General features: G+C 44.3%; 7 protein-coding genes across 7 annotated transcripts; 3 read left to right on the forward strand and 4 right to left on the reverse strand.

Moving 5' to 3' along the window:
• Nucleotides 1–44: 44 nt before the first annotated feature.
• BGW36DRAFT_298065 (putative kinesin light chain) lies at nt 45–3,220 on the reverse strand (the record flags this gene model as incomplete). Its single annotated transcript, XM_046211407.1, has 2 exons — nt 45–101; nt 257–3,220. The coding sequence occupies 2 exons, from the start codon at nt 3,218–3,220 to the stop codon at nt 45–47; spliced, it is 3,021 nt and encodes a 1,006-aa protein (XP_046071547.1).
• Nucleotides 3,221–5,089: 1,869 nt separating this feature from the next.
• BGW36DRAFT_452334 (Alpha/Beta hydrolase protein) lies at nt 5,090–6,529 on the reverse strand (the record flags this gene model as incomplete). Its single annotated transcript, XM_046221845.1, has 1 exon — nt 5,090–6,529. The coding sequence occupies one exon, from the start codon at nt 6,527–6,529 to the stop codon at nt 5,090–5,092; it is 1,440 nt and encodes a 479-aa protein (XP_046071548.1).
• A 3,999-nt stretch (nt 6,530–10,528) lies between these two features.
• Nucleotides 10,529–12,078, forward strand: BGW36DRAFT_462431 (uncharacterized protein). Its single transcript, XM_046222171.1, has 2 exons — nt 10,529–10,920; nt 10,984–12,078. Exons 1-2 carry the CDS (start codon nt 10,535–10,537, stop codon nt 11,780–11,782), a joined length of 1,185 nt encoding a protein of 394 aa, XP_046071549.1. The 5' UTR covers nt 10,529–10,534; the 3' UTR covers nt 11,783–12,078.
• Nucleotides 12,079–12,645: 567 nt separating this feature from the next.
• Nucleotides 12,646–14,127, reverse strand: BGW36DRAFT_452335 (uncharacterized protein; the record flags this gene model as incomplete). Its single annotated transcript, XM_046221846.1, has 5 exons — nt 12,646–13,345; nt 13,459–13,523; nt 13,579–13,814; nt 13,880–13,915; nt 13,972–14,127. 5 exons carry the CDS (start codon nt 14,125–14,127, stop codon nt 12,759–12,761), a joined length of 1,080 nt encoding a protein of 359 aa, XP_046071550.1. The 3' UTR covers nt 12,646–12,758.
• A 3,547-nt stretch (nt 14,128–17,674) lies between these two features.
• Nucleotides 17,675–18,793, forward strand: BGW36DRAFT_298629 (uncharacterized protein; the record flags this gene model as incomplete). Its single annotated transcript, XM_046211446.1, has 4 exons — nt 17,675–17,953; nt 18,009–18,205; nt 18,258–18,287; nt 18,337–18,793. 4 exons carry the CDS (start codon nt 17,675–17,677, stop codon nt 18,791–18,793), a joined length of 963 nt encoding a protein of 320 aa, XP_046071551.1.
• Nucleotides 18,794–19,456: 663 nt separating this feature from the next.
• On the reverse strand, nt 19,457–20,932 carry BGW36DRAFT_398110 (major facilitator superfamily domain-containing protein; the record flags this gene model as incomplete). The annotated part of the gene is made up of 1 exon (XM_046218369.1): nt 19,457–20,932. One exon carries the CDS (start codon nt 20,930–20,932, stop codon nt 19,457–19,459), a length of 1,476 nt encoding a protein of 491 aa, XP_046071552.1.
• Nucleotides 20,933–21,581: 649 nt separating this feature from the next.
• On the forward strand, nt 21,582–23,652 carry BGW36DRAFT_189158 (fungal-specific transcription factor domain-containing protein). The gene is made up of 5 exons (XM_046209775.1): nt 21,582–21,929; nt 22,007–22,198; nt 22,253–22,512; nt 22,577–22,707; nt 22,758–23,652. The coding sequence occupies exons 1-5, from the start codon at nt 21,680–21,682 to the stop codon at nt 23,494–23,496; spliced, it is 1,572 nt and encodes a 523-aa protein (XP_046071553.1). The 5' UTR covers nt 21,582–21,679; the 3' UTR covers nt 23,497–23,652.
• The last annotated feature ends 53 nt before the right edge of the window (nt 23,653–23,705 follow it).

Genomic DNA, 23,705 nt, shown 5'->3' on the forward strand with positions numbered 1-23,705 from the left:
ATAATGTGCACATACTATATGTATGTTGCAAGGTTGAGACTGCACTACTCATATGAGTTGTGTTTTGTCCAGCTGTATGCTGAAAATATGGCGGCACCAAACTAATCCACATCTTGTATGTCTTGGCCTTCGGCCCTAGGCGAGGGTGTTCTAGCAGCTATGATGAGCTTCGCACAGCTGCTGTAGAGTCTGCTGAGACTTCTCGCAAAGGCTGCAGACAACTGTTCTCAGTGAGCGGTGTTTGATCTCTTAATACATTATACTCATCCATCCAATCATTAAGAGAACGAGAGGATGACATAGATTGCGGGTGGCTGGACCCTAACACTTTGTTTCTCAAATGAGAGCATTGTTTCATCAGAGCTAATGCATCTTGTATTTTCCCCTGAGATTTCCAAGTATAAGCCAGGTTCGCCATGCTGGTCAGAGTGTCAGGATGCTCCGCTCCCAGCACGGTCTTAGATGTCTCCATTACTTGCACCTCCAGCTTCTCAGCTTCATTCCATCGACCCTGATTCCAGTAGGTTGATGCCAGGTTCGCCATACTAGTCAGAGTGTCGGGATGCTCTGCTCCTAGAACGGTCTTAAATGTCTCCATTACTTGCATAAACAGCTTCTCAGCTTCATTCCATCGACCTTGATTCCGGTAGGTTGATGCCAGGTTCGCCATGCTGGTCAGAGTGTTGGGATGCTCCGCTCCTAGTACGGTCTTAAATGTCTCCATTACTTGCATAAACAGCTTCTCAGCTTCATTCCATCGACCCTGATTCCAGTAGGTTAATGCCAGGTTCGCTATGCTGGTCAGAGTGTCAGGATGCTCCGCTCCCAGCACGGTCTTAGATGTCTCCATTACTTGCACCTCCAGCTTCTCAGCTTCATTCCATCGACCTTGATTCCGGTAGGTTGATGCCAGGTTCGCCATGCTGGTAAGAGTGGAGGGATGCTTTGCGCCAGCTTTCTCCTGGTTGATTGTCATCAGTTTCTTATAAAGCAACTCTGCTTCTTGATATCTTCCATCACTGGCAAGGCAATCTGCGACCTTTCCATTCAAACTCAAGTAATTGTTCTCCTGTACCACAAATTCATTTTCATGCACAACTGCTAAAGCGTGAGGAAGGTATTCCCGCCAAAGTCCTCGTTTAGTGTAATGATTATCTGGAAATACATTCTGCATATGATCAGCCACCCTGTTGATCCAGTGACTGAATAACGCATTCTTCCTGAGCCAGTTTCGGGTCGCAATATGGACAAGTCGGTGCATATTGATATCCATGTTTTGGCTATTCGTAAACGAGTATGCATTTAAAAGCCCTAAAGCATCGAATTTCTGCTTTCTTGATGCGGGCTGAGGAAGCAGTGACTGGGGAATGTTTCGAGGGTCGATACAGGCCATGAAAGATAAATAGTCAGCAGCCAATTGATCTTGCTGCTGGATCTGTTTGAATGATATTAACCAGGTGGTGATCACGGGATTCTGAATATCCTTATAGCGTCCGGGATCCCTAAAGTCTTCGCTTAGGAGTTCGATAGCATCTCGTTCCTGCTCTTGGAGAAGTGCCAGGTAGGTTAACAAATCGATACCGTTTTCAATGATATATGCTGATGCCTGCGTTATTGCTAAAGGGAGAAAGGCCAGTTGTTCAAGGAGAGCAGCGGTTGTGGTAGTATCTCTTAGCAAGTCCTCGTGTGCCAATGTCTTGTCTAAGATTCTGACTGCCATTTCTTTATCCACATCTGGAATGGAAACAATATTAAATGGTGCCAGCTTCATGGCGAGTTTTCGGTTTCGGGTGGTGAACAGAATCCAGCCGTGCTCACTCTCAGGGATAAAATCTTCAAGAGGTGGAGCTGTGTGACTGGCGGCGAACCACATCTCTGCATCGTCTGCATTATCAAAAACAAGAAGCCATTTTCCTGCACGCTTAGAGCTGAGGTGGCTCTTAACCTGTTCTTTGACCTCTGCCGGATTCACATCACGAAGTCCGAGTATCTGTGCAATGTGCAGGAACATCTGCTCAATTATGGCATAGCTGGTACAGGGGATCCAGAAGACTGAGCACTCCTTATCTCGGTCCCGGATGCGGTGTGCGAGCTCCAGGGCCACTTGGGTCTTCCCGACCCCGCCTAGCCCGGTGACAGCGATTTTCCTAGGACCGTCTTGCATTGTAATTAATTCTTCCAGTCTTGTGATCTCATCCTGACGCCCGACAAACTTGGGATTCCTTGCGAGCGGTACTATCCAGTGCCTCATCTTCTTGTTGTTCATTAAGTTGGCATCTGAACGGCTAACAGGAATGGCCAATAGCAACAATTTTGCATAAGCAGCCGCGGTCAACGCTGCATATCCTTGCCACTGTTTCTGTTTATGAGAGTCGCAATAATCGCATATCCCTCGGATCACAAGCGTTGGAAGCTCATCCATCAGCCCGGCCGCCTCCATTTCAAAGCAGAGGATCCTATACTGCTGTGCTAGGCGGTCTCGTGTTTCCGAGTCCTTCATCACCTGATCTCCCGACGCAATCAACCCATAGTGGATTTGAGGTGTTCTCGTCTTTCGTGGTTGTCGCTTATATAACTCTTCTTTGTTGCATTTTTCACAGCCATCCTCACCAGCGCCATGATGATAGGAGGAACGAAATAAATAGTCCGTATGCTGGTCTGGAGGTGAAAATCGTTCTTGCATATGAGGGTTTTGCATCAGGGCTTCGTCCACTATATGACAAAGAGCGTCTTCACCGTCAGTCATTTGTCTTGCCTCTAGTTGACTCATATGTGTCAGAAGCACCTGTGGTGGTTTGTTCAAGGTTCCTGTTGACTCAAACTGGCCGTCCTGAATCGCCTTGCCATAATCATACTGGATTACTCCGCTGTGCTTCCCAGCTGGTTTGCTGACCACTACGTCGCCTAATCGAATGTCATGACTTTTGTCCGGGACTCCGCCTCCGATCCCCACCATCAATCCATACTGAAGCTGAGGAAAGGTCGAGCGCATGCGAGATACAACGGTTGCGGCAGACACTTTGCCGTATATACCGGTTGGTAGGCTGGCAATCACAACATAGTGGCCGTTTAGTTCACCAAGGTGGTAGGCATTCGAATCAGTGGAAGGTCTAGGTAGCAGACTGTGGGTTCTGTCTAGCATACTGCGGGCCGCTGCTGCTTCCAGCGGCAAGGCACATATCCATGCGACTGTATAGTCATCGTGCGTCACAGTTGTCATTGTGGGTCATAGAGGAGGATCAAACGGGCCAAATATAGATGTCTGGATAATGGCAGAATGAACTGTGAAGCTTTTTTAATAATGAGGGGAGAATGCAAAACACTGTTCATGAGGCTGAGAAGGAGGGGTAACAGCGATACCTACTCCAAGGCTGCTGACATCTTCACACACGGTCGCATAACATTGGGCATCTGCATGGTAATTAGCTGAAGGCAACAGAAATGCATAGCCAAAGTACACCAGGATATGTAACATGCATCTGTTTTCAAATATCCATTCGATATGTCACGTTACCCTTTCTGTTTCGATTCGCCTCGTTTGCGTTTGAAAATGCTAAGTTCTGCATGCTTAAATACGAGCGGCAATACCTTGTTTTGTATACATAGGTTCAATGCTCATCATAAAATACCAAACTTACAGGCTAAACCTTATATAGATTAGATTGCGGCAGTGGCGCTGAGAAAGAGTTGAAGAGTTGCAAATAATGTAAAGCCGTACTTGCAAGGCGCTGTAATCGCTTTAGGAGTTGAGAGGTATGTGATGTCAGGAACTTTGGATTTAGTATATTCCATGTTTGCTTCGCTTCTGGTCCCGGGAATATTCTTTCCTTACATCGCGAGCAATTGACACCGCATAGTATGAGTGTTACTGGATTAATGATTTAGAAAACTTGCAGGCTTCTCGCTTGGTGGGTCTATTTAGAATTCTTTCAAATAAGGCTTTTGATTGTCGGACCTTGAGACACACATCGCTAGAATACTAAAGACTTCTAGGTACAATATGAATCTCATTAACATTTAGAGAACAGGTCGTAATGTAGTACGCTTGGTTTAGCGATAGACAGGTGTACAATTTCTACCCCAGAGTTCCTCGAAGCTACAAAACATCGGTCTGACGGCCAGGTAGAACAAATGATCATGAGATCCGGAATTCCAGGTGTCCAGCCTTATCATGGCCAAGGGATAGTGATTGGAGCTGCGGTAACATCCCCCTTCTCAACTTCAGACCAGCCTTTTTTGATGTGGCAATTCTATCACCAGAGTCTCTGCCAGCGTCCCTCTAGCTTTCTGTTGATATTTCCAGATGATTATCTGCTCGTTATCAAATATTATAAAGATAGAATTGGTCTCAGATGTGGCTCTTGAGGTCTTCATTTTGTTATTCGGTTTTGCAAGCTGGACTTTGATGTGCTTGTTCTCCACTCACCTGATATGGAATGGGTCTGACAAGTCAATATCGATTCACCCCATGCCTGTGCGCTTTTTCTCCCTTGAATCCAATCCTAATATTGACATCGTTCTAAGAGACGTGCGTTTTATAATTCAACATACAGCCAAGCATTAAACCATTCGCAGGTCAATAATGCACGCCAAGCCATTCTTATAAAGCGTCAATCTATTCATTTGGATGGCTTCAGAATCCAGAAATCTAAAATGCAGGTCAAAAAGGATCTTAATGGCGCATTTCTCACCATTGAAAGTATAAAAGCCGCCATGAAGAAGTAAAGAAGAGAAACAATATAGTGATTAATGGGGGTAGATATATATAGTACAGTGAGTGGCACTTCTCTGTAAATGGCGGATGTGGGTATGGGATGATTTCCTATTGCGGCGGCACCTGAAGGGAAATAACCCACTATATGCTGTAACCACCCTATAGCTCTGTAGCATATTGTGGAGAGGCAATATTTGCAATAATATTGAAATAGTTGTAGTGAAGAAGTGAAGCTATCTAAACTATCGAAGCGTGCGTTTGTGTTGTTGTTGTTTGGCGAGCGGATGCCTAAGACATCTTACAAGCCTTGATAGGACCCCTACGGTTGATTCGCACCTGGTTCGAGACCCGACTGATAACTGACCCATGTTCAAGCTAATTAGAGCGTGATGTGGTTGGCGCCGACGTATTTGGCTCTACAAACCCCAAGTGTCCAGCCTGCAATGACTCCGGAAGAAACGTGGAAGAATATATAGTGATCCACGGCTTCTCGTACTCCACAAGGAATCTTTCTGCCAGTTGTACGTTTCCAATGGGAGATGAAAGATTGTTATGTTGACATCCGGGCTTAATTTTCACGCCATTAAACCGGTCTTCAATCCACTGGAGCCAAATCCGTTGTGAAGCATATAATGAAGGATTATGATCTTGCCCAGCCACTGAAACGTACTCAATACTTACATTATTCTTCTGGGAAGCACAGGTATTTTTGAAGCCTAATGCAGATCCTTCAGGTATCACGACAGTGTCTGCAGATCCTTGAATGATAAGCATTGGGCCACCTAATGGCCGGCTGCCTACAGAGTAATCTCTTGCAAAGTCCACTGCTTCTTGAGATAGTGGCCAGGATGTGTTTGAGTAAATGTCCTCGGCGGTAAATGTGCCAAATGCTGCGAACCCCGCATCGTTACAACCTCCGATTGATTGAACATACTGAAGGACCTGCAATGGCACTGGGTTGAAAATGGCGGTAAGATTAAGTCCGTTTAGGCGAGATATGGTAAATGCAAGAAAGGCAGTGAAAACCGATGATCCAACTGGGGCTGTGTTTGCAATAGGAAATGGTGGAGGCGCTGCAGCGATTGTACCTAGAAAGCCAGGAATCGGACGAATAGCTTGCCTCTCCCCAATTGCCCAGGCAACACCCCCTCCCTCAGAGTGTCCAAATGAAACCCAGTCTTTCGACAGTTGGGGGAACGCAGATTGCGCTGCCATGACGCTATAAACTACATCATTGGCGTGCAACTTAAAAGCAAGGTAGTTAAAGGCTTGATCGCTACCTAGCCCAACATAATCTGCAAGTACCACTGCGTAGCCCATAGATGCTAGAGTAAATACCGCGCGGAAGTCATACTGGAGATTTCTCTGAATTGACACTGCACACTGGCGGACAATACCACTAGTACCATGAGCCCAAGCCACCAGTGGAAATTTATCTGAATTGCGGAACGGTTTTGGCGTGAATGGCCAAAGGATTGCGGCCGTGGCTGGGACCACTTGGCCAGAATTGTCAACCGAAGTATACATGATCCTACTCAGCGACTGCCCTGGGGGGATATCATATAAGCTAACATTAGTGTGGTGCTCGACCTTGAGGATTTGTCCTGGTTTAGCCTGCGATATATTCGCTGGGGTGGCATAGAAAGGGTCATCCTGTATCGGATACGTGACAAAATTCGGGAGTTCTGTTAGAATATGGCTGGCTGAGATCCTGTTTTCGATACAGTGAAGGTCCGTGGAGGAACATGATGTCAGATCAAGCTGACAAAGAGCGGTTGCCGCGAGGCTGAGGGATAAGAATATTCTTCTGTACATGATGTCTATGACCATTGAAGTTTGAATAAGTACCAGCACTTGTTTTGCTTCTAGTATGTATCTTTTATATAACTCTTCATTCGCAACATCTATTATTGAAGATATACATTTAAGGCTGATTTTCATTGGGCTTCTTTGTACTGGGGATTTTCGATGCGGAGACTAGTATGTTTTCAGAAGTTTTGGTCAACTGAACGATCTTTTATGTGGGTTTACAGGAATGATGGCGCAATTTCGATTTCAAGATTTAAGAACTGGGATATTACGGCCGTTGTGAGAGAACCTCGGACAAGGTAGAGCGAGAGTATCATAGGAAACTTTATGTCTCGGTTTATGTGGACCTGGAACCGTAAGGTTTCCCCATGGGGTCACAATTAGCTTCTTAGTTTTGCAGCAAAACAAGTAAGTTTAAGTTAACTAACGCAACTTAACTATGAAGTGCTATGTAATTAGTAAGCAACTTGCAATATGATGCTCGCTCCCCGTCCGGAGAACATACACCGAGATGCATAAAGGCGGGGCTACTCCAGGGCCAGTTGAAACATCTGTCTTCGGGACATATGGGATTTTCGTTAATTTGACTCCGCAATTGTTTGCGGGACCGGGCTTGAGACGGAATAGGGGCATTTGTAAGCGAAAAATTCAGCTTTCAATTCAGTTAAAAGTTGCAAGAGTTATTAGCTAAGTTAATGCACTGCAAGAGATGTCTAGTTTCCCGGACTGATGCTTCGCCTGCAGGATTTGGTAGAGTCAGTCGCCAGGCGGAATTTGTCATTCCCCGACAACCACTATTAAACTACTCCGTAACTGGTTACCAGTTGGAGATGAGAGTAAAGTTTCATTGGAGGGTTACGGGCTTGCTCACAGGACAAGAATTTTATCTATATCCATTGGGGATTTATGAATATGGAATGGGGCTAAATTTCGGTAATAGTGCTACTGTGGTTATTTAAATGAGTTTGGAGAGGCTAAACTCACAATATAAATTGTTAAAGATGTGAAGAGTATGATTAATATGCCTGATAAATAATATGTTCTTCTAGCTACAAACCCTTTATCTTAAAGTCAATATATTTTTTTCCTTCTAGATTAAGGTATGAGTTGTATGAGGTATCATTTATATATTTTCCGATCCAATATTGCGAACGACAACACTAAGAACACGATCCAAAAGGCGTTTCTTGCCACTGGAATTACCACGGTTCCTATCTATCCTGGGGTGGACTTTTCGGCTCCGCCTAATGAGGAGGATCCTGCTGGAGCTCCGTTCTTCGGACTTCTAGGACATATCATGAGCAGGACCTGGATACCTCTTAGCGCAGCATCGGGCAATGTTTGGAACCAAAACAATTACCAAAATCAAAGTATGGAACCAGAAAAATAGCTGGTCCGCAGGTGGGGATCTCCGCGATTTAGCCCCTTGTATGCTGCTTTTGTCCAAGACGTTTCTAGCATCATCACTAGGTAATACGATGGCTACTATGAATGAAAATAGTGCAGGAGGTATGAGCTTCGGGTCACATATGGTGCGAGCACTTTTCGTTGCGGGCCGCCCTATAGTAGCATAATTCTCGTATCGATTGTCTTGTACCGCAAATTTCTCCATATGTACCATTACTGTGATGCTTCCTCAAATGAAAGATGCCGTCGGTTGGGATTTTCATGATATCTGACTAGTTTCGTATCTTCATCTTCACTGAGAACACTCCGCCAGGTGAAAGCTATTCTAGTGTACATAAAGCCTTGGATGTTAAAGAATCCCATATTTTCCATTCTCTTTTCACCCCACAGAGCAAAGTCATATTTTAGATATGGTGCAAATGGGTGACCATCCAACGGAGAGAAATGATTATTCCTAAGGACTCGATATATTCTGTAAGCCGGCGAATCACTGTACCATCTAGCTTCCGTGATGCAACGACGGCCGTCATGCTCTTTAGGGTCCTTCCACAGTGCACATTGATAATGCGATTCGTAGATGTCTAGAGTTAAAATAGGCATTCGTAGTGAAGAGGAATCAAAATGACTCAGGCTCTCCAGGAATTCAACTATTGTAGAGACTTGTTCTGGGACATATCTAGGACTTTCTCTATAAAAGCCGGCTACATTAATACCTTCCAGAAGACTTCTATCGGAAGTTGACCAATGCTTTAAGCGACCCTGATTCCGAGCAGTTTGGAGCTCGGAAAAAAAAACGGACTCTCCACATACCTTGGATGGTCCGTTGTTCCTCAGTCCATGTGGGAGGGCCAGTAACCTCCATGGCTTCAATCCATTATAAGTAAATGTCGGATCAACTAAACACGACGGCTCCATTGCCATTAGTCGCGGCAAGTAATGATCTAAGCAGGAGGGTGAGAGAATATGGATTCGATGGTCTAGTGTCAGAAACTTGCGCAGGACGCTGGAGTTGGCATGTAGGGGTATATTCAAAGGTTTATATGTTTTCGACCAACCCTTAACTTCTTTTAGATTCTGGCAATGATAAGAAGAAGTGGAAATACAAATTGTCGCTTGTAGGAGTGGTCGCACTGGTTCTGGTACTTAGGTAGAGATTACAGTCTCCATGATTTTTGAGGCAGCTTCTTCAAAAATGGGGATGAACTTCAAAGCCGCATTGATCAAACTCCACAAGGCTGAAATATCAGTGGAGAATTTCAAAATCTCCACCATTATTTCAGGAGGCAGATCGTATATAGTGGTCTTTGAAAGGGACATGGTGGGCTACTTGGCGCGATGTCGAATAAATAGGGAACAGGAGCATGTAGAAATGTGAGGGCCCGGGTTCCGTGAGCAGGACCCCGCGTTTGGGAGTGACCAGCTAATGTCATGTGCCAATCAAGACTAGCTGACGTTTCAATGCACACTATTTTCGGTCGAGGCATTTGACATCTAGATGTCCTAGTTATTTAGATCAGAGAGTCGCAAGTTCATGTCGAAATATATCTCCGCGTCACGGACGTTCCAAGGTGAATGATTCTGTAAAACCTGCCAATATTTGCCATTACTTCTTGACGAAAACCAATAGACTTTCACAGTCGTTTGAGAGTCTGATATCACACGAAGACGTATAGCCCGTGATATTCCGAAGTCTGATAGCACTGGGAGCGGCAGGTTATTGGCAACAGGCAGAAGGGCAATGGGACGAGTCCATATCAGGATTAGCATATCATGTGATATATGTAATGTCATTGGCTACTATCTATCCAGGCTTGGGCCCAGATTGGAGCAGAAAATGGACTAGCTCCGGAGGCCACGTTTGAGGGCCCGCCTGAGAGGGATTGTGCCTGACATTTGTGTCACTGTTTATCTGCCATGTTCTGCTCTGTTCTGGTAAATCGAGTTCTGTTGGCCTTTTTGGACCTTGAAGTTGTATCACTGCTGGTGTTTCCAGTACATATTTCTTACGCGATATGATCTGGGCTCACAATAGCTCTGCGCAATAAGCCGATACAATAGAACGAAAATGGCATCATCCCACCACCTGATTACAGACTCTGAGAAGTAGATATATATTTTACTTCTTTTATATCGCCATATATTATTAAGAGTGACTTAATATCTCTAATATATTAATACAGGTTAAAAAAGCCTCAAATTTACTCCATCAGTAATACCTGCTCAATATAGCTAGGCGGTTCACTAACAAATGGATTAATAAGATAGGTAAGATTCTTACCATAACTAAGGCCTTTAACATATTTGCTTACTTTGTATGAACGGCGGTAATTATTTTCTTTGTTATTTATTAAATCGACAGATAGTCATATATCGAAATATTTTGGTCTGTTTTAGGATAAATACAATTGATTTTCGAGAACATTGAAGGTGATAATTGTAAGCAAGTCTTGGCATTATGGAAGTAGTTCTAAATAGGTAAGGATCCAACACGAAGAGATCCTTTAGTTAGGCGGCAGACTAAATCCTATTTTTTTTTTAAATTGTTTTTTTCTGTGAAAGCAATACTCCATAGCGAAGAAATCCAAAATTCAAATAAAGGTGTATATGAAAAGTGGACTTTTAAGAACTATGTTCCGCTCAGGATACGTTCCCTGGCTTATTGCAGTCCTGATCTTCCCGGCAGCGTATACAATAATCGGCCTTCAAGCACTCAACGGCACTTTGGACGCAATTGGACAGCTGTCAACATCGTCTCCGCGGATTCTTCCTCGCATAGACAGCAATGAACGTGTGCGCACGGTATACACAGGCTTAGGGCTCATAGATGAGACATTAACTAATCTTGTGCTTTTCTTTTGGAATGTCATTGATGGGACTTACGCTCCCATCGCAATCTTTGCACTATGGATGGCCGGACAAATTGTTTGTGTATTGGTTGTTACTACGTTGGAGGGCTATAGGAAGGTTAACCATAAGAAAGCTATTTCCTAGTTAGTATTTCCTCTCTTTCAAATACTCGCGAACGATGAACGCAGTTGAACTTATTTACTTAGTTTCTCAATTTGGGGTATTCTCTATCAGAATATTCCATGGGGAGTCATGATGCCTATATATTATGCTCTTCATTTGGTAACCTCACCAACAGCTCAGCCCCATATATCTTCTATAGATAGTAAAAGTAGAGGCATAAGAGAGCTGGTGCACTTCGACACTTTGGCATTGCGTGTGTTGCCATTTTCTGTGCTGGTAGGCTGCATTTTACCGACAGCTCTGCTCGCTCTTCCATCGTCTTCATTTATAAGCCATGATTTACGCCAAGTTTTGATTGCTTTCTGGCAACCATTTCCTGTGTGGGTTGGATTGTGTCAGGTAATTTTTACCGCATGCATTCGACCTAGTAACCGGACGGGAAAAGACCTAGTGGAAAAATCTCGCAAAATTGTTACTAGGATATGCACCCTATCGCTCTCCTTGACACTATTTATCAATGTTACCATATGGTATTTCATCATTGTTTCAGGGAGCTATTCCTGGGGCGAATCATTCGGCGGGTCAAGCCTTCTTCAAAAGTCTATAGAAGTCTTTGTCCCGGTTCCATTGTCTGAAAAAGTTACTGTGGAAACATTGCCTAAGGGATGCCTTTCTCTACTGCAATATGACGCTTATTTTGCTTGCGGCGCCTCCCTGATCTGGGCTTGTGTTTTGTATTGTCGAGTAGTCGGGGAACTAACGCTTTCGGACCTTATATGGGGACTTGTGATTTCCTTGATATGCGGACCGGGAGGAGCAGCATTGTTCATATTGTGGAGTAGAGATGAGAAGATTTTTGATCGAGATTTGAAGAAGGATTGATCTATTTTGGCTCTTATCTATTGCAGGATTTCAAAACTTGAAGAATTGATTGGTCAGATACCCTTCCATAGATGTTGTTTTGCGATCATCTATAGTCAAGGATTGCTCATAATCAACTGCACAACCATGCACTTGATTTTAGAGGCTATTGCTAATCCAAGGCTCGAATACGACCTTGAAGCTTGAATCGTTGGAAATAAGCAATTCTTTTCGTTCCTATAGCATGCATCCATGCACATTTATCAACTATATAGTGTTTACTTTAAACTATATAGCCCTTTTTAAACGTCCACGACCAGTATTGGTTACTAATTGACGACTTTAACTGGGATTGCTTTACCCACAGCGAGCCGTCATGTGTTCAATCGCTCATATCAAGACTTTAGTTCAAACTTCACACACTTTCAATGTTGATCTCATTGGATGAATTCAACCAAAATAGTCGCGGTGATTTGATTTGATTTCATTTCAATTAACGATTTTCATACGGCGTACTGGGGGATCATCTGGAAATCAGCTCGGCTTCGCGGAGAGCGGAAATCTAGGTTGCGCAGCAAAAAACCGAGTAAAAAACCGACTTATTTAGAAGATCTAAAGTCAATCGACTAAAAAATTGATTAAAAAACAAAAAGAAAACATACAACAACTGGGATTCGCTGGTGGTCACCCACCCAACTACTAACCAGTCGGCGTGTGGCTTAAGTACGGCTGAGCGGACGGGAAGCCCTGTTTTCCACACCCTATGGTCGTATGTGCTATGAATAACTTGGAATAGAATTATATAATTACCATATACTATGCTCAGGTGCTATATACCACGATGCCTTCAACCGATATTATTGCTTGACATCGAATATGGTAGAGTTGAAAACACTAGGAGATGTGAATGAATAAAACAGACTTTGCCTTGGCTATGTTCCGATTGAGCCAAAAAGAGGATGTTAGCTTGCCAACCTAATAAATTTCTTATGAAGATTTAAGGTACAAAAGGACTATTTGGGCAAGGAGGCACAAAGAAATCCAAGTCGGTCGGGTACGAGGTTCCATTCGGGCTTGTAATAGTAAGCCTGTTCAATGCCGGCCCATAACCATTGGCGTAGATGAACGTGATAAGCATGAATTCTCCCGGTACCATCGAGTAACTGTAAGTATGAGGCAAAGTACTTGGCTGCGTGTAAGAAACGCCGCCATCGGTGTTGTTGTTCTCGTAACTGGAATATGCCTTTTCTCCTCCCCAAAAGAAAATAGCATTATCCTCACCCAGATACGGTGCAATCGTATAATTGCCGTATTGAGTTGCGTGCAGATAGCCCTGGAATACGACGGTCCATTGGGAGCAATCAGTAGCTTCTACCTGTCCAGGTAGCTGACATAGTATGGTAGAATAGCTAGGATAGTTCTCGGACTCGAAGTTGATCTGTTGGGTTGTACCGTTGGTGTAGTAGCTGTAATTTCCATTCCAGTCAGATGTTTCATAGCCACCACCACCATAGCCACAGGATCCACATCCCTGGTCCCCATCGGGATAGAAATAGTCGTTTAAGTATTGATAATAGTTTACGCCTGTAGTAAGTTACATCAGTTAATCCCAAGGACAAGTATGAAAAGGGACACGTAGCAACACACACCCTTATAGACACTTGGAGTAGGGAGGATCTATGTTTCTGTAACTGTACTAATTATTGTGGGGGTGATTGTACTGGTGGCGACAGCAGTAGTCGTGATGGTCTCAGTGTCAGTACTAGAAACGCGTGTCAGTAGAAAGGTCATATTTAGAAAAAATTTGGCTAGCTGACATGACATTAAAAGATCCTGTAATCTTGGTACATGGCAACCCCGACAACGAAGGGGGTACAATTGTTATAGTCGGTGCTGGTGGGCAGCTCAATGAGGAGGCGGTAATAGTCACTGCATCGTCGCGCTTCTCCAAATGTAAAGGTGGGAGAACATATGGTGGAATAGTTGTTGCAGTCGGCAAGCAGTCAATTGCAGTAGGTGTAAAGCTGGTGATGGTTATGGTGTCGATCGATATCTTGTAAAGACATTAGAGATGATTACCAACAGACTGCGAACTAAAGAAGAAGCTGGGAAAAATACCAAGGGCAATCCAGTTACAGTGACTGTATTGGTCGCCTGAAAGTCGAGATTAATCAGAATACTCTGACATCCTGCGGGGGAAATGAGCATACCGAGGTCACTGTCTCCGTAGCTGTCACCGTATAATCGCCAGAGAGAGACCAAGTTGTAGTGGATGTACAACATGGAAGAGGAAATGGAACTGATAAAGCGGCCGTACTACTAAAGACAAGCGAGGCAAGAAAAGCCAAGGCCAGGAAAGATGCCATATCTGCTTTGCTCATAATTAAAGAGCCATTATGAGGGGCGTGAATATCAAGAGTGATTAGCTTTCTGATTTGATTCTGGGTAATTGTTTGAGGCCATGGCTACCTTGGGGTCTTTAAATACTTTTTTGCCAGAGCCTAGATACTAATTAATGTAGAAGAAAATCCTTAAGCATCATAATCGAGCGTCGGTAACATTTTGCAGGGTGTGTGATGTAGAGAACCGATGTGGCTGGCTGGTAAGTCGCATCCTGCAACAACACTTCACTCTCCGTTAGTGGAAATCTAAAAAGAGACCGGTTGACAGGGTAATATTAAAATTTATAGGTGGAATAAATAATACTAACACACTTGTGACCGTTTCCTGACTCTGGGAAGAATGATAAAGCAAAAATGAAGAAACTAGACGGAAATGAAATTCCGTTTAGGGACAAGTAACTAATAGTAGATTCTCAGCTTATTGCATTCAACCACAGAAGCTTATTTTTGAGCATTGTAAGCTAACATGATAGGTAGGACAGCTCATGCAGCTAGCTTAATTCTAGTTGACGAATTTTTGCCCTCCGACTGACTAGAAAGGCGTAAACTAATATCGTCAATTTCTAAAGATAAAACCTAGCTGGATTTTGCTACACAGTCAAAACTCGACTTTTACGTAGGTTACATACGTGAATAGACAGTAACAAAGTGGGAATTTAATGGATATTGATTCTCGTACTAATGGTAACCTTTCTCTATCTTTTTCAAAAAATTCCTTAAGAGGTTGGCCATTTAATAATATTTTGTAGCTAACTAAGAGACCGGGCTTCTCAGTATACTAATGGAAAATATTCCCTAACGGGGGTGATCGGCACGGCGCCACGGGAACTGGTGTTTGTGACAGTTTGACAGCCGGGTGGGGAAGACTGCGTGTAGTTGGTGATCCACGCTGATCCCTGCGACTTTCATCTAACTAATTACAAGGTTAAAACAGCAGAGAATGTGGCGCGCCGAATTCTGGAGACTTTATGCACATTAGCTGTTCAAGAAGCTTTTTAGTCAAGAGTTTTCGGCTGAGCTAGACATCAGCTAAGACCAGCTCATTGTATCATGACAAGAGTTTTCTAGTTGCCAAATATGTAGGCAAACTAAAAGTGAAATGCTCAGGAACTGCACAAGCTGAACTGTGTCACGCGAGCTAAGAGTACTTAGGCATTTACGTGACCTTGTACATCGCGCGATAGGTATGAAAAAAATCTGGTAGCCACCATAAGCAACCAAAGTGCATCTCCAAATGCTGATAATCGTCAATAAGAGCAACATAACCAGTCTGTCGAAGAGACAAATACAACCGCAGATAATGAAGAAAACCGAAGAGCAGTTGATCATGTAGAACAAATTTCTCGCACGGGCCTGCGATCGACCATGCACGTAGTTAGTTCTATGGGGCTGGCAAATGCGAGAGGTATTTGTCCCATACATCCCTTTTCGGGGCTAACACTGACAGTGCAAAGTCAATGATCGCCTTGTGTCTAGTTTGCCCTTCAGCCAGGCAGCGCGCCAGACGTTAGGTTCTTGTTCTCACCAAAAGGGTCGGCGTTCATCTGAAAATGCGAGCTTATCATATGACTTGTCTCTACAGGATGGGATGCTCATTGGTCAGCTCGCATGGATCTTGTCATCTCAATCAAAATTACTTGACTATCTAACTACCTAGCAAATTTTCAAATGTCGTCCGAAGACTGACCGAAGCCTTACATGCTCTTTGAGGAAGCTTCGAGGGCCTATTGACATAATCAGCACGTCCAGGATTGTTTTTTCATTCAGTACAGAGTATTTACGGTAGCATTTGAATAATCATTATTCTTGCCTTTAAATGCGATGTATCCGTAGTGTGAATAGCCCTGCCTCACTTCTTGTTCAACGTAGGATGGGTTCAGCAGCACGGATCCTATTGGATCCGACCCTCGGCATTGGAGTTCCGAACCATCCACCAAGGAGCATGTGTCCTGTCGAGTCCTAAGACTGTAACATTTCTAAGATAAATTGTACATTGCCTTGGCTGTCTGGAAATTGTTTGATCTGCGATGGAAACACCACGGTAGGGCAAACTGTCTGCTGTCTCGTCTGAGAAGGGAGAGGTGGAAACTCGTGGTTCTCGGACAAGATGAACATTCGTTTCTGATTTTCTCGTCTATCCGACCCCTGTGACCGTTTTTGTTTTTGTTATCTGCATGGAAACCAACTCCTTCAGTTTCCATTATTTTTCTTTGTTTTGGTCGTTTTATTTTTGCCCAGAATGGCTCGCTCTACTTCTGGGTTGGAAACTCGCTTCCTCCCGGGCCAAACGTGCTGCGGCCGGCGCAATCACCAATTCAGTAGGTAATTCCGCCAGCAAAAGGACCCGTTTGCGAATATAGTACAATGGTTTAGTACACCTCGTTGTGACAACATTTCCGGAAGATAACAACCTTCGAGGAAACTCGTGTTCTTCACGATATTCGCAATTTTTTGGTCTAGCGCGGGGATTGAATAATGTTGCAACTGGGCTTACAGTGCGAATATGGCACATTTCTGTATTTAACCTGTGTGAGTCTTGGCATAGCGACAGGTAAAAGAATGATGCTACTACTATACTACTACTACTTATAATACGTACCTCAGCACGGAGACCCCGCATTATTATACTGCCATAGACATTTGCATTGCACTACAGATAATTGAACTCCTTATTCCGTTCTTCATGCTTTTCAACTTACGCAAGGTTAACGAGTGCAAGCAAGGTTGGAAAACGAGGATGTTCTGCTCACTGAGGGTGACCTATGTCAGTTGCAGGTCACAGCCGATATTGGGGACATCGCCATTCCTGCGCGACGATAGTTGCAGAAAGGATGTCATTATGTGGTTTAGATAAACCTGGCTGAGTGTTTCTGTTGCTTGAATGTGAACGTCAAGAATTTTCAAATGCGTCTTATGTAAGTTGGTGACGGTCAGGGGTCTTTCCCACCGTGCACGATAATCTAGGCAGCGCGCTTTCCACTCAATACCATGAATGTGGCAAAGGCTGTTTTGCCTTCTAGTAGCAGATTACGTAGCTTAAGATTAGGGTTCGTCGCCATGATTTCCTTTAAATGTGACGAGATTGTTTCGGTCATATGAAATCGTTGAAAAAGAGCAACGCTTGAGACGAGCGTTTATTTAGGCTTCGAGGGAAAGGGACTGCCCGTTGGTTGTCCATGAAGCGATTGGGGACCATAGACGAACTCTCGGTATCTTTATCCGAGGAAAAAGCAATTAATCTCTGGTGAGGGATCTTGAGAGAAATTATGTGACTTCAAGTTCTCCCCTACTCCTTCCTAGTCGAGCTCGGCCCCCCGCCGCCGAAGGAGTCTCCATCGGGATGTTATGTGATTGGCTTTTGGACTTGTGCCGGCAGATGAGCACTCGCTCAACATAGAATTCGTAGTCGGTCTTATATGTTCACTGTTTCCTCAACGTAAGTGTCTGGTTGTTCGCTACGTAGAATATAACGTTTAACCTACTCGCGCATTGCAACCATAAAACTTCCATCATGTCTTGCGTCGTGGCTCTCGATACATTTGACCCGGTCGGCATAGAGTATATGCGCCAACTCTTTCCGGAGATCATCGAGCAGGGAAACCCCTTGCATCCTGAGTGGCTAGAACATGCCGTTGGACTCCTTGTAGCTAAGAGTCAAGTGACAGCAGATATGATCAAGCGAGCTAAAAAGCTGAAATTCATCGTCCGGCATGGAGCCGGCTACGACAACATTGACGCGGAGGCCTGTCGAGCAAACGGTGTGGTACTATGTAATGTGCCGGGCATCAATGTAAGCTCGTTTTGTTTCAATTTTGAAGAGAGAAACTCCTAGCTAAAATTCAAAGGCCGTCAATGTGGCCGAGGTAGCACTCGCACTAACGTGTGCGTGCGCAAAAAATCTTGTGGAAGTGACGCGACAGATGCGGGGTGGCACGAAATTGAACAAAAGGTGCGAGTCTATATATTCGGCTTCAGTGTTGACTGGCAAGACATTTGGAATTGTGGGAGGAGGGCGAATTGGGCAAATAACAGCGAAGAAATTGTATGTGAAGCACTTGAGGAAGATGAGAGTTCGACAAAACTAACTTCTGCAGCATTGGCGCTTTCGATGGAAATATTATGCTGTTAGTCGTGTTGCACATAAACGCTTTATAAATACTAATTATTTTTTAGGTATGATCCTTTCATTTCCGACGACAACCCCGGTACCTGGGCCTCAATCCCGCATGTCAAGGTAGACTCGCTAGACTCCATGCTGCCCGTCGTTGACGTGCTTTCCCTCCACGTGCCCCTTCTTCCGACAACTACGGGCATGATCCAGCTCCAGCAGCTCAAGGCTATGAAACCCACTGCTATATTGATTAATTGTGCTCGCGGTGGCGTTGTGAATGAGGAGGCGTTGTGGCGAGCACTCAGGGAAAATATCATCGCGTCAGCTGGTGTAGATGCCTGGGTGAAGGAGCCCCCTACCAGGGAGGTCTATGGAAATATTTTTGATTTGAGAAACTTGGTGATGAGCCCACATATTGGCGGCTCACCTGCGGAGGTGCAGACGGCAACTTGTAAGAGTATGTGTGACCATATGAAGGAGCTGATTGATGGGAAGCCACCGAGAGACAGAGTAGCGTGAAACATGTTGCTGAAGACAAGGCATCATTTCTGGGAGAAAATAAAGTATGGCGGGAGCTTCAAGAATATTTGAATTATTAGTTAAGTTAGAAAACACGGTTACTGCATTATATGAATTATTATGTGGACATCGGTGTTATGAGGGGTAAAGTTATGACAATCCTAACCCTAGAGTTCCATGCATGTTTCCCTTGTTAATAATAGCCTTTATCATTATTTAAAAATTTCTCTCTCCTGAATGGAGATTTTAACTTGATAAACATAGTATTTTAACGTCCGTTCTTTGCTCGCGATGTGGGTTGGAAAAGTGGTCTGCCTCCTCTTTTGGCACTCACTGAGCGTCCTTGGGTCGCCCTAAGTTGGCAGACGGTACTTAGGAGCAATCCCAGAACTGGGTTGAGTCTAATATTATCAATAGTTCAGATAATGTTGCAAGCCTACGGTATCGTCGAAAGGCGCTGTTGATTCAAGTGTTGTTCGCAGATCTATGGGCCGCAATAATTCGGATAATTTCTATGGTCTATCAATCAAAGAGACAGCATATTCCGTTTCTTATACAGCAATAGAACCAGACATGAAGAAAGGAAGCGTAAAATAAGGCCATCAACATTCTGTTCGGCCCAGCCTTAGTGACATTGAAGTCAATGTTATCGAAAATGGACCATTATGCGATGGCTGTTGGGATGCTTTCTCTTCGCCGGTCTATAATAGCCTCTTTCATGAAAGGACTGCGCGATCGAATTTCCTTGCCCCATTTGAGAACGACGAATGGAGTAGAAACAAGTAATAAAGACACGAATGCGAGGAGTGAGCTAGCCCAATGAAGGCCGAGATCTGTGTACATTGCTGTTGCAGCAAGAGGGAGGAAGGAAATGGAGATATTCTCGATTAAACCCACGGCACCGAGAGCGCTCGCCGCATACTTACTGTATGCATCAACCAGATAGTTTGCATTTCCTATCACAACAGCTGTAATTCCAAACCCGATCATGGTCAGTCCGACTGTAGGAGCCATCCAATGTATGGTGGAGAATGATGTCCATGCATACACAAACATTCCACCAGTGACACCAAATAGCCCTCCAATGATCGAGGCATATAGTCTAGCCTCAGGGATAGGCGTACCCGGAGTCTCGGTATTCCGTACAGCGGAAGCGTAATACCAGTGATTTGTGAACATGCAAAATGCACAGCCCAGAATTTCCCCGACGACAATAGCAATTTGAACGTACCCAGTCTCTACAGGCCCCCAGCCGTATAGCTCTCCATACACCTGCTCGACTGACTGAGTAAACAAGTAGATTATTCCTAAAATAAAGCCGGCCCAGAGAGCAGCTACAAAAACCACTGATTCCGTGCATAACATGAAAAGAGGTCGTTGTATGCTCCTGATCAAAACCTGATATAACGGTGTATTATCAAACTCCGCTACTGTATATACTTTCCTTCCCTCGCGACGCAGCTTTCTGGCTCTGGCAAGCAGGATGGCGGGTCCACGGGTTTCGGGAAGGCCAATAAAGAGAATAGGAAATAGAACGGTGGTCCAAACCAATTCAATATATCCAATCCAGCGCCAAGGAAGAAACTGAAGTATAGCAGAACCCATTGCTGGGCCCATACTGGTTGCTGCAAGATAGACCGTAACGTAGAGACATATCGGAATGCTCCTGGCTTGATCTCCGTAAAAAACATTCGATACAATGCCGGCGACGGCGTCGCTCATGAGCGGAACGCAACCTCCACTAAAGAATCGCACTGCAACAAGAGTTGCAAAATTTGGAGCTAGGCCGACTGGAATAAGAAAGCAGATGAAGCAAAAATAGGTGACGAGAACTACTGGCCGGATTCCGAAGTCTTCCATGATAGGAAATAAGAAGAGGGGGCATACGGATGCTCCCACTCCCCAAGAAGTAACGGGCCAGTATGAATAAGGAAAGCTTTTATCTGAGATGTGAAACTCGTCGTTGATTGACTTGTGAGCAACAGTGAGAATGGTTCCGTTCACAGAACAGATAAAACTTGCAACAAGGCCGAGTCCGGTTGCCCACCATTTTTTCTTTAACGGCCAATTGAAAGGGTCTTGGGGGTCATGTGGCCCATTCCAGGTAACAATAACAATGTTTGAATCTAGAAATGGCATTTTATTTCGTGATTAGGTTTGTACTTACAGGTATTTTAAGGAGATTCAAATGAAATGGTATGTATAGACTAACGTTCAGAATTGGAGATAGGTACCACCCGCTCACTCGTCCCAGGTTTATCCATTGCAATTGGTGCTGGAAATAACAGATTTTGCTCCAATTACCCCGACGTGAATAATATAGCTATACCACCAAAACGACAGTGATAACAGTATTGAGAGCTGCCACCGTTAATTTTATGTGGCGAGTTGAAACGAAAATTTAAACGATGAGAGAAGAAGTAGGATTGACGAGAGCTAGGTATAGTGAGCAGTCGATAGATAAATTGATCAATTGATGTACCAGTAGGATAAGAAAGACGGAGCCATGGTATATGTAGTCGGAGAATCGTCGAGTTTAAGTACAGTGACTCCTGTCTATCTATATCCAGACTATGACTGAAGCGGTAATTGACGAAAGTGGTAGTAACTTTTTTGGCTAGTCTTAGATTTCCCTTTTGGACTAAAAAGCTGTACGTACTTACTTTCTAACCCAATTAATCTTAGAATCTAACAGTTAGTGTCGGTTAAGTTCCCCACACCGCTGACTAAGGAAACAAGCAATTTCCTGCGAATCATCAAATGCTACGCTTTCAAGCTCCTCGCCTCTCAGCCATGAGTTACCAGGCCAAGCATCGATGGTGACGTACAGTTCTGATGCAGAGAGCGTGATTACTGGGATGATACCCGATTTAAAGTCTTTACGGGATGCCCGAGAGACATCTATCTTGGCAGCCGGGATTTTCCCTATCTAGAAAACCGGCGAAAAGACCCACAACGCGCAGGACAAACCGAGGAGAAGCACGAATTGCATGCAAACCGTTGCAACTTGAGTTCATTATCGAGCGACCTAACAGAAACCATGAGACCAACAAATCTTCCTCGGTGACCAATTGCTCATATTCAAAAGCGCTACTGGGACCTACCACTGCTTATCAGGCAAATTTTGGGTCTAATGGTATGGTCACCTTCGATAACCGTTTCAAATGCTTAATATAATACTTGTGCAAGGCTAACATGGATTTAATCTCCTAGTCACTGCCTGTGAAGAGACTCGGCATTCGACCGAGACGCCATTCCGACCTTTGGGCGATGAATCACTGATTAGGAATGACGACTCATGTGACGTGGTGACAACTCATAAGAAGAGCTCTTATCCTATCTCTATTCCGCCGACTGTACTGTACAACAACCTTTTTCAGCGCTTTCAGCCTATCCTCGATAGATGTGTGTCTATTTCCCTCATACCTCATCCTGCCATCGTTTACTAAGAGCTATAAGATAACGACGATTTTTGCAAAATCCCATTGACTACTGATTTACGAGCGAATCCCTTTCAATACCGAAAGGATCTCGACCCGGAACCCGCTTGTTTAGTCCACGCTGTAATGGGTTTAGCTGGCCATCACGTCGAGAGCCGATCTTCTCAAAGTCATCGCCATGTGGCACTTCAGATGCTTCGCGAGGGTCTCAGTATCTACAGTGATGCCAGAGATTGCTACTCTATGCTCGATACGATCATCATTATATTTTCACTAGACGTAAATTGCGACCCTTTCTCCCCCATACGGCTCTAGCCTAACTTGAACTGACAATGCCTTCTAGGAGACTCAGTCTGCCCTCGGAAACTGGAAAACACATCTCTTAGGGGCTTATGGTCTCCTCGAAGCATGCGGTGGTTTCGAAAATTGGACGATGTCCTCTAGGTTAGAGGTACAAATAGGATTGCTTACATGGTATGTAAGCAAATGTCGTTAAAACATGTGAATCCTTGCTTACCTTATAGGTGGGATGCAATAATCAGCTTAGTGTCTAGGGAAGTCTGCGTGTTTCCTTACACATACTTCGAAGCCATTCAGTCAAACAATAGTGGTCCAAATCGAGAATGGGATTACTTTGGGCTATGCGGGTGCCCATTGAGTCTCGTCAAGATAGTTATGCGACTGGCACGCCTGAGCGCAAAAGAGCAGATTTCAGACTCGGTGGAACAAATAGAACTTTACACGAGTGTAATATCGGGAATTGAACAGTCACTTGAGGCCTGGAACTATACTTCCCACGAGTCGACTTTTGACAGCGAAGAGTCTATGCACCAGGACCAAGATCGTATGCACTGCTCCGAAGCCTGGAGGAATGGTCTTCTCCTTTACATATATAGGGTGTTCTATTGGAAGCCTGGAAGCGACGTCCCGATGCGTATTTTATACCGCGCAAGAGTCATTGTGGACCACATTTTTGCGTGTCGAGATGAAAACATGGTTTCCAGACAGGCCTTGTTACCGCTCATCTTTGCAGGCTGCGAGTTGACAGAAGCGTCTTTGCGGCAAAAGATTATTAAACGCTGCTCTGTTTGGAATGACAGAACCAGGTATTATATATTTAGCAGCGCCATACCTCTTCTTGAAGAGGTATGGGCTGAGCAAGAGAAAAGAGGATTTGAGAACGTGTGGTGGGGACAAATAGTGGATAGACAGCACATGTCGGAGTCTCATAATTCTCTGCCAATGCGAATTTGCTTTGGATAATTAAGCAAAATACCCAATCATCCTGTGGGTTGGAAAACACATGTAATACTCTAAATATGAAGTAGACAAACAGATGAAAGGCCCTCCGCCGAAATCCTGTCCGTTCTCAATTTCAAGGACCCCCTGGCATTTCGATGCTACTAGGAAGCTTCAAGGCAAATTACACACTACATACATACATACATACGTGCCCACCTTATTTGTCGTTT

The sequence above is a fragment of the Talaromyces proteolyticus genome (assembly GCF_021365285.1).
Source record: "Talaromyces proteolyticus strain PMI_201 chromosome Unknown BGW36scaffold_7, whole genome shotgun sequence".
NCBI lineage: Eukaryota > Fungi > Ascomycota > Eurotiomycetes > Eurotiales > Trichocomaceae > Talaromyces > Talaromyces proteolyticus.